Raw genomic sequence first — 16,445 nt, forward strand, 5'->3', positions numbered from 1 at the left:
TTAGTCTGTATTCGCAAAAAGAAAAGGAGTACTTGTGGCACCTTAGAGACTAACAAATTTATTTGAGCATAAGCTTTTGTGAGCTACAGCTCACTTCATCAGATGAAGCTCACGAAAGCTTATGCTCAAATAAATTTGTTAGTCTCTAAGGTGCCACAAGTACTCCTTTTCTTTTTTATAAAACTGACAGATGCTTTTCCCCATGACAGCATTTGGGGCTCACTCTCCTGCTTTTTTTTTTTTTCCTCATCTGGTGATATTTGTTGTTTTTCTCAAAGCCTCAGCTCTTAGAGTCAGGGTGTCAGGTGACGAGACTCTCAGCTTGCACTTTTAAATAAACAAGTAAGATCCGAGCCCAGCTGTGGAGCAAAGTCTGAGCCCCCATTTCATCAGTCGGGATCACCGGCGGCCCAACCTGGGAGCAGGTGAGGCTGGCACAGGACTGCATGTAGGGACATGTAAGGGTTTTGGGGGGAGGGATAGCTTGGCCTGCTAAACCCAGGGTTGTGAGCTCAATCCTTGAGGGGGCCATTTAGGGACCTGAGGCAAAAACTGGGGATTGGTCCTGCTTTGAGCAGGGGGTTGGACTAGATGACCTCCGCAGGTCCCTTCCAACCCTGATATTCTGTGAAACGGTGTCAGGAGCCACAGGGATGGGCGCACTGGAGTTAGGGTGACCAGATGACACGAACAAAATACCAGGACACATGGAGGGCAGCCACAGGCTCACCACCCCCCAGCCAGCTCTACGTTTTTTGCCGCCCCAAGCAAAAAAAAAAAAAAAAAAAAAAAAGCCGGAGAGCTGCCGAAGCAGAATATCAGGACCAATGGCGTCCGGGACGCCCGGGCACCCGGTCGGGACGGGTTCATCGGTCGGGACGCCCGAGCACCCGAGCTGGTGTGCAACTGGGAGAACGCGGTGACGTCGACAGCGGCTACGGCACGGGGAGCTCGACAGCAAACCAGCCGCCGCGCAGGGGGCAGCGCCTGCGCAGACGCGATCGGCTGTGGCGGGAGTCTTTCTCTCCCCTCCTCCCCCCAATCGCGGAAGGCGGAACTCGGAGCGCGCGGACGCAGGCGTAGGGGGACCCCTTTCGTGGACGCTCCGGGGCCGCTGGGCTGTTGCTAAGAGCCGGGGGCGCCGGAAGGGGTGGGGCTGCTTCCGCTGCGCTCCGGGAGGAACGCGTGCTTCTGTGGGTGAGGGTGCCGGCGCCGCCGGCCCAGCCTGGGGGATGTCGCGTGCGGACAGCGCGGTGCGGGGGGCCCCCGGCGGGGGCAGCGCGCTCTTCTCGGGCTTCCGCGCTCTCGGCCTTTACTCCAACCACCTGCCCCACGTGCTGCGCTACCACCAGCGCCACCGCGAGTTCTACCTGCTCACCGCCGCGGGGAGGAGCTTCCACACCTACAACGTGAGTGACCCCTTCCCCCGGCTCCCATTGCCCCCCCCCCCCGAGCGTGAGTGACCCCCCGTAGCCCTTCACCCCCGCCGGATCGTGTGGCCCCTCCCTCTCCCCCGCAGCGTGAGTGACCCCCCCCGTGGGCTCCGATGCCCCCTCCTGTCCTGAGTATGCGTGATCGCCCCAGTCCCCGCCCCACCGGCGATACAAGCCGCGCCCCCTCTCCCGGCCCAGCTACCTCCACCTTCAATAGGGGTGGGCAAACTTCTTGGCTCGAGGACCACCTCTGGGTGGGGAAATTGCTTGTAGAGCCATCAGTGTTGGGCTGGGGCAGGAGTGCGGGAGGGAGTGCGGTGTGTGGGAGGCGGTGCCGTGTGCAGGAAAGGGCTCAGGGCAAGGGGTTAGGGCGGAGGAGGGGTGTGGTGTGTACGAGGGGGTTCAGGGAAGGGGGTTGGGGTGCAGGAGGAGGCACACAGTGCGGGAGAGGGCTCAGGGCAATGGTGCAGGGAGGGGTGTGGAGTGCGAGAGCGGGCTCGGCAGGGGTTGGGGTGAAGGAGTGGTTTGGGGTGTGGTGGGGGCAGGTGGCTGGGGTGCAGGAGGGTGTAGGCAGGGGGCTCAGGGCAGGGCGTTGGGGTGCAGGAGGGGTTCAGGGTGTGGGCTCTGGGGTGGCAGTGGCGCACACCGGGAAGCAGCCAATAGGAGCTTCGTGGTAGGTACCCACAGGCAAGTGCAGCACCCAGAGCTCTCTGCCCCCCTTCCCCCTGGGGCTGCAGGGACATGGTGCTGGCCACTTCCTGGAGCAGCACGGGGCTCGTGGCACCATAGGGGTGGCAATCCCGCGGGCTAGATCCAAAGCCCTGAGGGGCCGGATCCAGCCCGCGGGCTGTAGTTTGTCCACCGCTGACCTACAAGGTGCCTTGTTTTCATTTAGGATTTTACAAGACTTGCAATGACTTCCCCTCCCCCCAATCTCCTCACCCACCTTTTTAAGCAGGGGAAAGTGAAAACAAAGCATAAGTCTGTGACACCCACACTGTGTATCCTCCTGCCTGGAATCCCACCACTTCTCTCAGAGTAGCAGCCGTGTTAGTCTGTATTCGCAAAAAGAAAAGGAGTACTTGTGGCACCTTAGAGACTAACAAATTTATTAGAGCATAAGCTTTCGTGAGCTACAGCTCACTTCAATGCATCTGATGAAGTGAGCTGTAGCTCACGAAAGCTTATGCTCTAATAAATTTGTTAGTCTCTAAGGTGCCACAAGTACTCCTTTTCTTTTCACCACTTCTCTGTTTCCCATGATCAGTATGGGTGCCATAGCACCTTCCTCTAGATCTGTGCAGATTTTCCTCTGTGCTGTAATGCTGACTCTCCTCAAATGCCCCACTTGGGCCACATCATCCAGAGAGTTAGTCTAATCATACAAAAAGGGACTTAAAAGTAAATGAGAGTTCTTCGAATGCTTTGGAGGCTAAAAGCTACTAGGGGAGAGGGTGTTCTAGGTTTGATTTTTGATAAATTGGGAGGAACTGGTTGAGAATTTGAAAGTGGAAGGCAGCCTGGGTGAAATTGATCATGAAATAATAGAGTTCATGATTCTAAGGAATGGTAGGATGGAAAAGAGTAGAGTGAAGACAATGGAAACCCCCCCCTTCCCCCCCCTATAGCATAAGTCTCAGGTCAAAAGCCTGAGGTTAGGCAGGTTTTAATAACCATTATTTCTTCAGCTTTTCTTTTCTCTGTCAAAGATTTTTTCCATAGAAGCTATTCTGAAGTAAATAACAAAACAATAGCATGCTGAGAATTAGGGTTGCCTAGAAAGAAAATAGACTTTAGCAAACTCAGGAAGTTGATAGGCAAGATCCCATAGAAAGGAAGTCTAAGGAGAAAAACAGTTCAAGAGAGTTGGCAGTTTTTCAAAAAGACATTATTAAGCATTCACTGTGTAGGGAAGATAGGAAGAATTGCAAGAGACCATCCTGGCTGAACCAGAGATCTTCAGTGATCTGAAACTCGGAAAAAGAGTCCCACAAAAAGGGGGATTGAGGTCAGATTATTCAGTATTTAAAAAAAAAAAAAACAAAAAACAAGCAAAACATATGTAGGGGCAAAACTAGACGGGCTAAGTCACAGAATGAGTTTAAACTAGTTAGAGATTTAAAGGGTAACAAGAAAACATTTTACAACTATATTAGAACTAAGAGCTCCCCCTAGTTGGCTCCCCTAGCACTTGCACCAGGAAATTGTCCCCTACGCTTTCCAAAAACTTCCTGGATTGTCTATGCACCGCTGTATTGCTCTCCCAGCAGATATCAGGAAAATTAAAGTCACCCATGAGAATCAGGGCATGCGATCTAGTAGCTTCCGTGAGTTGCCGGAAGAAAGCCTCATCCACCTCATCCCCCTGGTCCGGTGGTCTATAGCAGACTCCCACCATGACATCACTCTTGTTGCACACACTTCTAAACTTAATCCAGAGACACTCAGGTTTTTCCACAGTTTCGTACCGGAGCTCTGAACAGTCATACTGCTCCCTTACATACAGTGCTACTCCCCCACCTTTTCTGCCCTGCCTGTCCTTCCTGAACAGTTTATAACCATCCATGACTGTACTCCAGTCATGTGAGTTATCCCACCAAGTCTCTGTTATTCCAATCACGTCATAATTCCTTGACATCACCAGGACCTCCAGTTCTCCCTGCTTGTTTCCAAGGCTTTGTGCATTTGTATATAAGCACTTGAGATAACCTGTTGATCACCCCTCATTCCCAGTATGAGGCAGGAGCCCTCCCCTCACAGACATTCCTGCCTGTGCTTCCTCCCGGTATCCCGCTTTCCCACTTACCTCAGGGCTTTGGTCTCCTTCCCCCGGTGAACCTAGTTTAAAGCCCTCCTCACTAGGTTAGCCAGCCTGCTGGCAAAGATGTTCTTCCCTCTCTTCGTAAGATGGAGCCCGTCTCTGCCCAGCACTCCTCCTTCATGGAACACCATCCCATGGTCAAAGAATCCAAAGCCTTCTCTCCGACACCACCTGCGTAGCCATTCGTTGACCTCCACGATTCGACGGTCCCTACCCAGGCCTTTTCCTTCCACGGGGAGGATGGACGAGAACACCACTTGCGCCTCCAACTCCTTTATCCTTCTTCCCAGAGCCACGTAGTCCGCAGTGATCCGCTCAAGGTCATTCTTGGCAGTATCATTGGTGCCCACGTGGAGAAGCAGGAAGGGGTAGCGATCCGAGGGCTTGATGAGTCTCGGCAGTCTCTCCGTCACATCACGAATCTTAGCCCCTGGCAAGCAGCAGACTTCTCGGTTTTCCCGGTCAGGGCGGCAGATAGATGACTCAGTCCCCCGGAGGAGAGAGTCCCCGACCACCACCACCCGCCTTCTCCTCTTGGGAGTGGTGGTCGTGGAACCCCCAACCTCAGGACATCGCATCTCATGCCTCCCAACCAGCGGGGTCTCCTTCTGCTTTCTCCCCCCAGACATATCATCTGGTCCACTCTCCGCAATGGTACCTGTGGAGAGAACATGAAAGCGGTTAGTTACCTGTGTCTGTGTTACTGGAACCCGGACATTCCGCTTACCTCTTCTGGAGGTCACATGTTGCCAAGCTTCTTCACTGGCCTCTTGGCTCCTCTGTGCAACCTGCTCTATATCTTTAGAGCTTTGTGCCCCTAGAAGGCTATCCTGAGTTTGGTCCAGAAAATCCTCAGTCTCTCGTATACAACGCAGGGTCGTTACCTGTTGCTCCAGACCTTCAATCTTCTCTTCCAATATGGAGACCAGCTTGCACTTCGTACAGACAAAGTCGCTTCTGTCCTGTGGAAGAAAGACAAACATGGCACATCCAGTGCAGGTCACAATAGCTGAACCCCCCCCTTCCATATCACCTACCTACTATGAGCTTCCTCAGAGACGTTGGCAAGATGTAAGCCTCACTGGGCTCACTCCAGGCGAACTCCCAGGCAAACTCCTGCTGTGAGCTGCTCTGCTGTCCCCGCTGCTCCGCTGCCGCTCAGCTGGTTCGCGAGGCTCTGGCTATTTTCAAACAGCCAGGCTTCCCTGACGCAAACACACAGACACCCTAATGCCCGCCCCCTGCAGGCTAGCAGCCAATCAGACACTCACTCAGGCTCTCTCCCTGCCCTCCCAGCAAACACATGCTCGGATACTTCCTCAGCAAGCAAACACACACACTCGGATACTTACCAATCCCAGGCAAACTCCTGCTGTGAGCTGCTCTGCTGTCCCCGCTGCTCCGCTGCTCCGCTGCCGCTCAGCTGGTTCGCGAGGCTCTGGCTATTTTCAAACAGCCAGGCTTCCCTGACGCAAACACACAGACACCCTAATGCCCGCCCCCTGCAGGCTAGCAGCCAATCAGACACTCACTCAGGCTCTCTCCCTGCCCTCCCAGCAAACACACGCTCGGATACTTCCTCAGCAAGCAAACACACACACTCGGATACTTACCAGTCCCAGGCAAACTCCTGCTGTGAGCTGCTCTGCTGTCCCCGCTGCTCCGCTGCCGCTCAGCTGGTTCGCGAGGCTCTGGCTATTTTCAAACAGCCAGGCTTCCCTGACGCAAACACACAGACACCCTAATGCCCGCCCCCTGCAGGCTAGCAGCCAATCAGACACTCACTCAGGCTCTCTCCCTGCCCTCCCAGCAAACACACGCTCGGATACTTCCTCAGCAAGCAAACACACACACTCGGATACTTACCAGTCCCAGGCAAACTCCTGCTGTGAGCTGCTCTGCTGTCCCCGCTGCTCCGCTGGTTCGCTGCCGCTCAGCGAAAGCGTAGGGGACAATTTCCTGGTGCAAGTGCTAGGGGAGCCAACTAGGGGGAGCGCTTTTCTTGACCTGCTGCTCACAAACCGGGTAGAATTAGTGGGGGAAGCAAAAGTGGATGGGAATCTGGGAGGCAGTGACCATGAGTTGGTTGAGTTCAGGATCCTGACGCAGGGAAGAAAGGTAAGCAGCAGGATACGGACCCTGGACTTCAGGAAAGCAGACTTTGACTCCCTCAGGGAACAGATGGCCAGGATCCCCTGGGGGACTAACATGAAAGGGAAGGGAGTCCAGGAGAGCTGGCTGTATTTCAAGGAATCCCTGTTGAGGTTACAGGGACAAACCATCCCGATGAGTCAAAAGAATAGTAAATATGGCAGGCGACCAGCTTGGCTTAATGGTGAAATCCTAGCGGATCTTAAACATAAAAAAGAAGCTTACAAGAAGTGGAAGGTTGGACATATGACCAGGGAAGAGTATAAAAATATTGCTCGGGCATGTAGGAAAGATATCAGGAGGGCCAAATCGCACCTGGAGCTGCAGCTAGCAAGAGATGTCAAGAGTAACAAGAAGGGTTTCTTCAGGTATGTTGGCAACAAGAAGAAAGCCAAGGAAAGTGTGGGCCCCTTACTGAATGAGGGAGGCAAGCTAGTGACAGAGGATGTGGAAAAAGCTAATGTACTCAATGCTTTTTTTGCCTCTGTTTTCACTAACAAGGTCAGCTCCCAGACTGCTGTGCTGGGCAACACAAAATGGGGAAGAGATGGCCAGCCCTCTGTAGAGATAGAGGTGGTTAGGGACTATTTAGAAAAGCTGGACGTGCACAAGTCCATGGGGCCGGACGAATTGCATCCGAGAGTGCTGAAGGAATTGGCGGCTGTGATTGCAGAGCCCTTGGCCATTATCTTTGAAAACTCGTGGCGAACGGGGGAAGTCCCGGATGACTGGAAAAAGGCTAATGTAGTGCCCATCTTTAAAAAAGGGAAGAAGGAGGATCCTGGGAACTACAGGCCAGTCAGCCTCACCTCAGTCCCTGGAAAAATCATGGAGCAGGTCCTCAAAGAATCAATCCTGAAGCACTTAGAGGAGAGGAAAGTGATCAGGAACAGTCAGCATGGATTCACCAAGGGAAGGTCATGCCTGACTAATCTAATCGCCTTTTATGATGAGATTACTGGTTCTGTGGATGAAGGGAAAGCAGTGGATGTATTGTTTCTTGACTTTAGCAAAGCTTTTGACACGGTCTCCCACAGCATTCTTGTCAGCAAGTTAAGGAAGTATGGGCTGGATGAATGCACTATAAGGTGGGTAGAAAGCTGGCTAGATTGTCGGGCTCAACGGGTAGTGATCAATGGCTCCATGTCTAGTTGGCAGCCGGTGTCAAGTGGAGTGCCCCAGGGGTCGGTCCTGGGGCCCGTTTTGTTCAATATCTTCATAAATGATCTGGAGGATGGTGTGGATTGCACTCTCAGCAAATTTGCGGATGATACTAAACTGGGAGGAGTGGTAGATACGCTGGAGGGGAGGGATAGGATACAGAAGGACCTAGACAAATTGGAGGATTGGGCCAAAAGAAATCTAATGAGGTTCAATAAGGATAAGTGCAGGGTCCTGCACTTAGGATGGAAGAATCCAATGCACCGCTACAGACTAGGGACCGAATGGCTCGGCAGCAGTTCTGCGGAAAAGGACCTAGGGGTGACAGTGGACGAGAAGCTGGATATGAGTCAGCAGTGTGCCCTTGTTGCCAAGAAGGCCAATGGCATTTTGGGATGTATAAGTAGGGGCATAGCGAGCAGATCGAGGGACGTGATCGTTCCCCTCTATTCGACACTGGTGAGGCCTCATCTGGAGTACTGTGTCCAGTTTTGGGCCCCACACTACAGGAAGGATGTGGATAAATTGGAAAGAGTACAACGAAGGGCAACGAAAATGATTAGGGGTCTAGAGCACATGACTTATGAGGAGAGGCTGAGGGAGCTGGGATTGTTTAGTCTGCAGAAGAGAAGAATGAGGGGGGATTTGATAGCTGCTTTCAACTACCTGAAAGGGGGTTTCAAAGAGGATGGCTCTAGACTGTTCTCAATGGTAGCAGATGACAGAACGAGGAGTAATGGTCTCAAGTTGCAATGGGGGAGGTTTAGATTGGATATTAGGAAAAACTTTTTCACTAAGAGGGTGGTGAAACACTGGAATGCGTTACCTAGGGAGGTGGTAGAATCTCCTTCCTTAGAGGTTTTTAAGGTCAGGCTTGACAAAGCCCTGGCTGGGATGATTTAACTGGGACTTGGTCCTGCTTTGAGCAGGGGGTTGGACTAGATGACCTTCTGGGGTCCCTTCCAACCCTGATATTCTATGATTCTATGATTCTAAGAGGAAGGACAAGATAGGCCCATTACTGAATGAGAGGGAGAAAGACAGTAACAGAAAATGTGGAAATGGCAGAAGTGCTAAATGACTTTTTTGTTTCGGTTTTCACCAAAATGATTAGTAGCAATTGGACATCTAACATAGTGAATGCCAGTGAAAATAAGGTAAGATCAGAGGCTAAAACAGAAAAAATAAATTAAAAGTGAACTGTAGCTCACGATAGCTTATGCTCTAATAAATTTGTTAGTCTCTAAGGTGCCACAAGTACTCCTTTTCTTTTTGCGACTACAGACTAACACGGCTGCTACTCTGAAACTTGAACAACTAGATGTCTTCAGGTTTCAGAGTAGCAGCCGTGTTAGTCTGTATTCGCAAAAAGAAAAAGAGTACTTGTGGCACCTTAGAGACTAACATTTATTAGAGCATAAGCTTTCGTGAGCTACAGCTCACTTCATCGGATGCATTCCGATGAAGTGAGCTGTAGCTCACGAAAGCTTATGCTCTAATAAATTTGTTAGTCTCTAAGGTGCCACAAGTACTCCTTTTCTAGATGTCTTCAAGTTGGCAGGGCCTGATGAAATACATCCTAGAGAACACAAGGAGCTGACTGAGTTGATATTTGAGCCATTAGCCATTATCTTTGAAAGCTCATGGAAGATGGGAGAGATTCCAGAGGACTGGAAGAGGACAAATATAGTGTCAATCTATAAAAAGGGGAATAAGGATTAATCAGGGAATTATAGACCAGTCAGTTTAACTTCAGTACCCAGAAAGATAATGGAGCAAATAAGCAATCAATTTGCAAACACCTAGAAGATACTAAGGTGGTGATAATGAGAAGTCCTTGTGGCACCTTAGAGACTAACAAATTGATTTGGGCATAAGCTTTCATGGGCTAGAACCCATCTCATCAGATGCATGGAGTGGAAAATACAGGAGCAGGTATAAATACATGAAAAGATGAGTTGCCTTCCCAAGTGTGAGGTCAGTTTAACAAGACAATTCAATTAACAACAGGATACCAAGGAAGGAAAAATAACTTTTGAAGTGGTAATGAGAGTGCCCCATTTCAGATAGTTGACAAGAAGGTGTGAGTAACAGTAGGGGGAAATTAGTATGGGGAAAATTAGGTTTAGGTTTTGTAATGACCCAACCACTCCCAGTCTTTATTCAGGCCTAATCTGATGGTGTCCAGTTTGCAAATTAATTCCAGTTCTGCAGTTTCACGTTGGAGTCTGCAAGTGCTTTGGAAAATAGAATTAAAATTCAAAATGATCTGGACAAACTGGAGAATTGGTCTAAAGTAAACAGGATGAAACTCAATAAGGACAAATGTGAAGTACTCTGGTCCTTCTTAAGTAATCAACTGCACACATACAAAACAGGAAATAACTGCCTAGGAAGGAGAAGGGGATATGAAAGTTACAGTGTATCACAATCACCAAAAAAAAAAAAGCGAACATCACTTTGGGATAAGTTAGCAGGAGCATTGTAAGCAAGGCACAAGAAGTAATTCTTCTGCTTTACTCTGAGCTGATAAGGCATCAGCTGGAGTATTGTGCCCAGTTCTGGACACCACATTTTGGGAAAGATGTGGACAAATTGGAGAAGGTGCAGAGGAGAGCAACAAAAATGATTAAAGGTTTAGAAAACATGACTTCTAAGGAAAGACTGAAAAAACTGTTTAGTTTGGAGAAGAGGACAGGGGGTAGAGGATGGGGGAGAACAATACAAGTTTCAAGTACATAAAAGGTTGTTACAAGGAGGAGTGTGAAAAAATATCCTCTTTAACCTCTGAGGCTAGGACAAGAAGCAATGGGCTTAAATTGCAGCAAGGAAGGTTTAGGTTGGACATTGGGAAAAACTTCCCAGCTTTTCACAGTAGTTAAACACTGGAATAAATTGCCTGGGGAGGTTGTGAATCTCCATTATTGGAGGTTTTTAAGAACAGGTTAGACAAACACCTATCAGGGATGGTCTACTTAGTCCTGCCTTGAGTGCAGGGGACTGGATTAGATAACCTCTTGAGGTCCCTTCCTGTCCTACACCTCTTTGATTCTATGAGTTGCGTTCACTGGTGTTCATGGAATCATGTTATTAGTTCATCACCTGTATTCAGTTGACTACTTATTTATTCATGAACCTGTTTGGAATCCATTGTCCTCATGTTTTAAAAGTTTGCCATGTAATTAAGGAGTGGGAACAATAACATATATGATCAGTCATGCATCAGAAGGAGCAAATAATCAAAGTGAAAAGTTTGTGAACAATTCTGCAGCTGAAATGCCTGAATGCAATCTGTTCCCACATGTTTTTCTCTATACCCTCACTTTGCGTTGAAACACTGACAGCACCAGGGATCTGTCCTTTCCACATAGGTAAGCGATGGTAGAAACTCATTGTGACTATCTACAACCCCAGAACCAGTCCCTCACATGGTGTGGTAATCCTTAGTGTTCATTTAAATCCTTGTTTCCTTGATATAAAATGTGTTGTTGGGAGAGGGATGCTTGATTTAATATCCTCACTGAACTTTCATCCCTAAAGATCTTGATACAAGTTTCCATTCATATGTTCCACCCACTGGTCCAAACCAGGATGGATAAAAATGGATGGTGGCTTTGTTTTTTGTTTTTGGGGGCTTTTTTGGGGGGGGGATTTTTTTAATCTGATTTTATTGATTGGATTTTTTTATTTTGCTATTTAAATTATAATTGTTTCTTTTTAAAAAATCTGTTTTTAAATGAAATATGAATTTAATACAAAATGTTAAGACACACTTATTGTAATTTTTGGAAACATTTAGATAAAAAAAATGCTGAATCCATGAGCTTCTGTCAAAAACTTTGAATTAAAAGCTGCTTTTCTATGTAAGGAAAGTATTAGGGAAAACCTCTTACTTTAAGGTCAAGCTTTATAAATATGACACAGTAGGTCATGCACTGTATTAAGGGCTTGATCCTGTGTGTGGAGCCAGGGGCTGTGCTCCTGGGTGCAAGAGACTGGTAAAGTAATTTAGGAGACTGCCTCATTTTCAAGAAATTTAGGCAAGTAGGAACTTAAGCTCTGGTCACTGTCACCTACGCATATCTGAAAATGTTCCCAGCCTGACCTGAAATCAGTTTAGTTCTCTGACAATCCTTAATCTCTCTGTTTAATAAATCATTTAGGTGTAAATGTGAAACACATTTTGGTTAGAGAAGTTTACGTCTACACAACATTTAGGGTGGTTTTGTTTAATAAAAATACATTTTATGCGCTGTTTTGTGTTTAATTAAATTCCAGTTACCATCCTAATGCAGCTTGACACAAATCATGAGCAAAAGTTAATTATCTAGTAAATAAGCAATATAGCCTTCACCATTTTCTAACATACTTAAAATATACAATTAATAAGAATCTGAAAATATTAAGTTATATAATTGCTTAAATAAATGTATATAATTATAGTGTACCCTACTAAGTAGCAAAAAGATGTACAAATATTCTATTTAGTTGTAAATCAACATGCTTTAATGGTTATATTAACCAATGAGAATGCAACTTTCTTTAGAAAATAACTGAAGTTCAAATGAAAAAGTTGATTAAAATCCATTTAAATTGAGGCTTTCCACTTGGTGATTTAAACAAGATTTAAATTGCTGATTTTAAGAGCCTTGATAAATCAACTCACCCTGCCCCAAACCACCACACAGAGTTGAGAAGCCCAGATTTAGGGGTTCGTAGATGTGCGTTTCAGGTCAGATCTCTGGTTTGTAGACACATTAGTGTGAAGAAAATTGCAAAGATCACCTGCTGTATGAATGACTCCAATTTACAGCCCGACTTCTGCAAAAACTTAAGCAAATCTGTAATTTTAATTTGATGATTAGTCCCATAAACTTTAATAGGGCTACTCATATGAGTAAAGGTATGCATGCGTTTGAAGGATGAGGACTGTTATCAATTCCTTATTTTTCTGAGCACTAAAGTCTCCAAATTTTTCTCAAATATATGGTAAAAGAATAATGAGTAAAGACTAAGTCAAAAGTGCCTATATTAACAACCCAAGTCAGTCTTCACAGATTCAATTATACTTCAATACTAGTTTTTTATGGAAAGTTAGCATTTAAAATAGAAGCTTGAATTACTTGGACAATATTATTACCCTAATAAGCTCCCCCATATCTATGGGGACAGACAACATGCTCTACAAGAACAGATTTAAGATTGAGTATGATTTAAATAACATCAAAATACAACTTTTTAATACTGCTTGAATTTACACAGTTAACTAAAACCTTTCAGAATATCATAAATCTTACTTTTCAAATTACTACTTAAATCTAAAAATGTAACACTTGGACTTGCATTATAATCAAATTTCACAGGTAGTAAAGTAATTTGCAGGGGGCAACTTAGAGTGAAGCAGGAACAGTGAATGATGAAAACAAGAGGCCTCAATCCAGCAAAACAGGTGTGTACTTAATTTTGAGCACATGAGTAGTCGTGGTTAAACTTCCAGGACTACTCAAATGCTAAATTTAAGCACATGGTTAAGGCTTTGCTCGGTAGAGGCCAATATATATCTGGCATGAACACAGAGTCAGTGGGAACATGGCTTCCTGATGAATTGTACTGTCATATGAGAAAAGGATAGAGGATACATAAAACAGTATTTGAGCTCAGGGCTAGATCCACAATAGGATTTAGATTTGCAACACTCAGGATTGCAGTACCACCCAGGGCAATCCACAGCCTCATAAGGCACCTAGGCTACCTGTACAATGCATGGGCAGAAACAGGTGCCCAAGAAAAGCAAGCAAGCTAGTTAATAGGAAATGCTAAGTATAGGGGTAGGTCTAAGTGCCACCCCTCAAAGGACTCAAGTGTGTAAGTCTGGGCTGGAAGGAGGTGCCTATCTCCATTTAGGATTGATAGTCTTGAGCACTCTCCAGGAGTTAGGCACCTAAGCCATTCCTTACATGCGCAAAAAAAAAAAAAAAAAGCTGGAGGAGGTGGTATATCTTATAACTTTTAGTCCAATAGTTGGCGCATTTATGTGGGATGTTGTAGACCTATGTTCAAATTCTTTCTCCACATGAAGGTTGTGGAGGGGAAAATCTAACCTGTGTTTTCCACGACCTAGGTGAGTGCTCTCACCACTGGCCTAATAGTTAGGAGTGATGTCCCCCTCTTTATACTTTCTCCCCCAGTTGTTTGTGTTGGCTTCGGTGTGCTCTCAGAGAACGCCTGCCTACTAGATTGAGCCCTGTGGGTGTGACAGGTGGAGGACCACTTTGAGGATCCCAGTGGGGCTTAGGCATGAGATAGGTGTTTGGGCACATAGACCAGGAATCTCAAACTCAAATCCCCATGAGGACTAGTACGTTGGCCCGAGGGCCTCATCACTGAAACCTTTTCATACAACAATAGAAAAAAAATGAAGAGTAATGTAGTATGCTATTAAAAGTCAATGTATTAACTTTTTAAAATCTGTAATATGAAGAGGCATTTTAATAAAATATAAACACCTGTAACTATTAGGTGGTCAGTAACACTTGTCTATCGACATAGCTGTAATGGCAGGAACTTTTTAAAGTAACTATTCGTACAAAATATGTTGCCACTTTTAACAAACGTTCTTCCCAACTACTCACGGCAAAGAATCATACATGCTGAACTTCATACCTCAGACTTCTCATCTAGTCCATGAGGCTCCGCCCCTGCGCTGCCTCTACCTACCCCTTTCCTGCCCCTATTCCAACCCCTTCCCCAAATTCCCGCTCCAGCCTCGCCGCTTCAACGCCGCCTCCTCTCAATGTGCTGCGTCCCCACTCCTCCCACCTCCATCCTGGAAAGTCCTAAGCGCTGCCAAACAGCTGTTCGGTGGTGAGAAGAACTGGGAGGTAGGCGGAGGAGCAGGGATGTGGCACACTCGGGGCGGGGGGGAGCAGGGAGTGAAGGGAACTTGGCTGCCGGTGGAGTCACCGCCTATGGCGGGCTGCAGGAATGGGCCGCATGTTTGAGACCGCTGACATAGACTGAGGCAGTTGTCCATGTGTTTGCTGGCAGAAACTTTGATTCCCAAGGAACTTTAATGGTGGAAATGTAGGCATATGGGGACTTAGGTGCCTACAGAATTAGATGGCAGCTGAGCATGTGTTTTGAGGATCTCAGTGGCACCTAAATGTTGGATTCTGGGCATGTCTAACGTGGTAGTTAGGTGCCCAAGACATTTGTGAATCTAGCCACCCAGCACCTTTGTACATATATACCAGCCCTTTGCAGATGTTTTGATATCCACAGAATTTTCTTGTGGATCTTGGCATGCCTTAAGGTTAAGGACCTGCTCCATGCTGGGGAAGGCAAATCTTGTCTCCCAGGTGAGATGATTGTGAAGACGTTCAGTGATTGGGAGTAGTATTTGGCCCTGTCTCTGCTGGGGTTTTACACATTGGTTTCTAGTCAGCTCCTGCACTTTAGAGCCATGACGACCCTTTTCCTGCATAGTTCTGAATTTGCAAATGCTAATGTTTCTAGAATGCTGGATTAGTATTTGTAGGAAATTCAGAGCAGAAAACTACTAAAGAGCTTTTTTTTTTTTTACAGGTAAAGAAACTTGGTATAGTTGCTGTTAGTAAGTATACAGTTTGTTCTAAATCCTGCAAATTTGCAAATTACATTCCCCCCCCCCCCCCAAAAAAAACCCAAACAGCTAACACATCAGTCTACAATGGCATGTGATGGGATGTTAGATGGGTTGGGATCTGAGTTACTACAGAAGATTCTTTCCTAGATATCTGGCTGGTGAATCTTGCCCATATGCTCAGGGTTTAGCTGATCGCCATATTTGGGGTTGGGAAGGAATTTTCCTCCAGGGCAGATTGGAAGAGGCCCTGGAGGTTTTTCGCCTTTCTCTGTAGCATGGGGCCACGGGTCACTTGCTGGAGGATTCTCTGCTCCTTGAATTCTTTAAACCACGATTTGAGGACTTCAATAGCTCAGACATAGGTGAGAGGTTTTTCGCTGGAGTGGGTGGGTGAGATTCTGTGGCCTGCGTTGTGCAGGAGGTCAGACTAGATGATCATAATGGTCCTTCTGACCTTAGTATCTATGAGTCATATAATAGGAAACAAATCTTATCTATGACTAGCTATGTCAAAGTATATTAAAATGATGTTAAGGTTGTAGAATCAAGCACTTAAATGTTAGGAAATGCCAGAATTGAGATTGCCCATGCAACCTTAATTCTGCGCCCTTGGTATGTGTTATGATAAAGTCTTTAATTAGATGATCACACATTTTTCCACAGAACCCCTGTTTTACGAATGGGTAGATATTCAAGATTTCTTAACCTACATGTTCACTGTAGTCCCAGGTCTTACATAACACCCTATTCAAACCCCGAACTGAAAACAGATTTACTCATTCCCTCATGGCCATTTCTGTGGAGCTCTCACCATAGTATCTCAGTGCTTCAACACATTAATGTGTTTATCTTCACAACACTCTTATAGGAGTTGGTGGTGGTGATATCTCCATTTTTACAGTTGGGGTACTGAGGCACAGAGGATTGAGGCCAAAAGGGCCTAATAATTTTGGGTGTCCAACTTGAGACACTTAAAGTGTGTGTATTGTGGTTTTGTTTTTTTTAAAGTGTACTCAGCATTTTTAAAGTACTTCATATTTCCAAAGCACATCTCCAGTTGACTTAATTTGCACTTGAGTGCTCAGCTGTTCCGCAAATCTCAGAGCAGGTGTCTTACTTTAGGCACTCAGAAAATGAAAAACATACAAATAGAGGTCAACCATGAATAGTTTGGTTTAAGTGACTTGCCCACTATCCCATATGAACTCTGTATCAACGGCACAGGTAGAATCTAGTTACCCAGGGTGGCATTCAT

At 46.5% G+C, this 16,445-nt stretch overlaps 1 protein-coding gene across 1 annotated transcript in view; it reads left to right on the forward strand.

The window, feature by feature from the left end:
* The first annotated feature begins 680 nt into the window (after positions 1 to 680).
* The window catches only part of WDR36 (WD repeat domain 36), a 70,333-nt gene continuing 54,568 nt past the window's right edge, over positions 681 to 16,445 (forward strand). Inside the window, exons 1-2 of the mRNA XM_038403307.2 lie at positions 681 to 1,409; positions 15,151 to 15,178. Coding sequence (XP_038259235.1) covers positions 1,233 to 1,409; positions 15,151 to 15,178 — 205 coding nt within the window. The 5' untranslated portion in view covers positions 681 to 1,232. The remainder of the gene's footprint in view (positions 1,410 to 15,150; positions 15,179 to 16,445) is intronic.

Source organism: Dermochelys coriacea, chromosome 5 (assembly GCF_009764565.3).
Source record: "Dermochelys coriacea isolate rDerCor1 chromosome 5, rDerCor1.pri.v4, whole genome shotgun sequence".
Classification (NCBI taxonomy): domain Eukaryota; kingdom Metazoa; phylum Chordata; order Testudines; family Dermochelyidae; genus Dermochelys; species Dermochelys coriacea.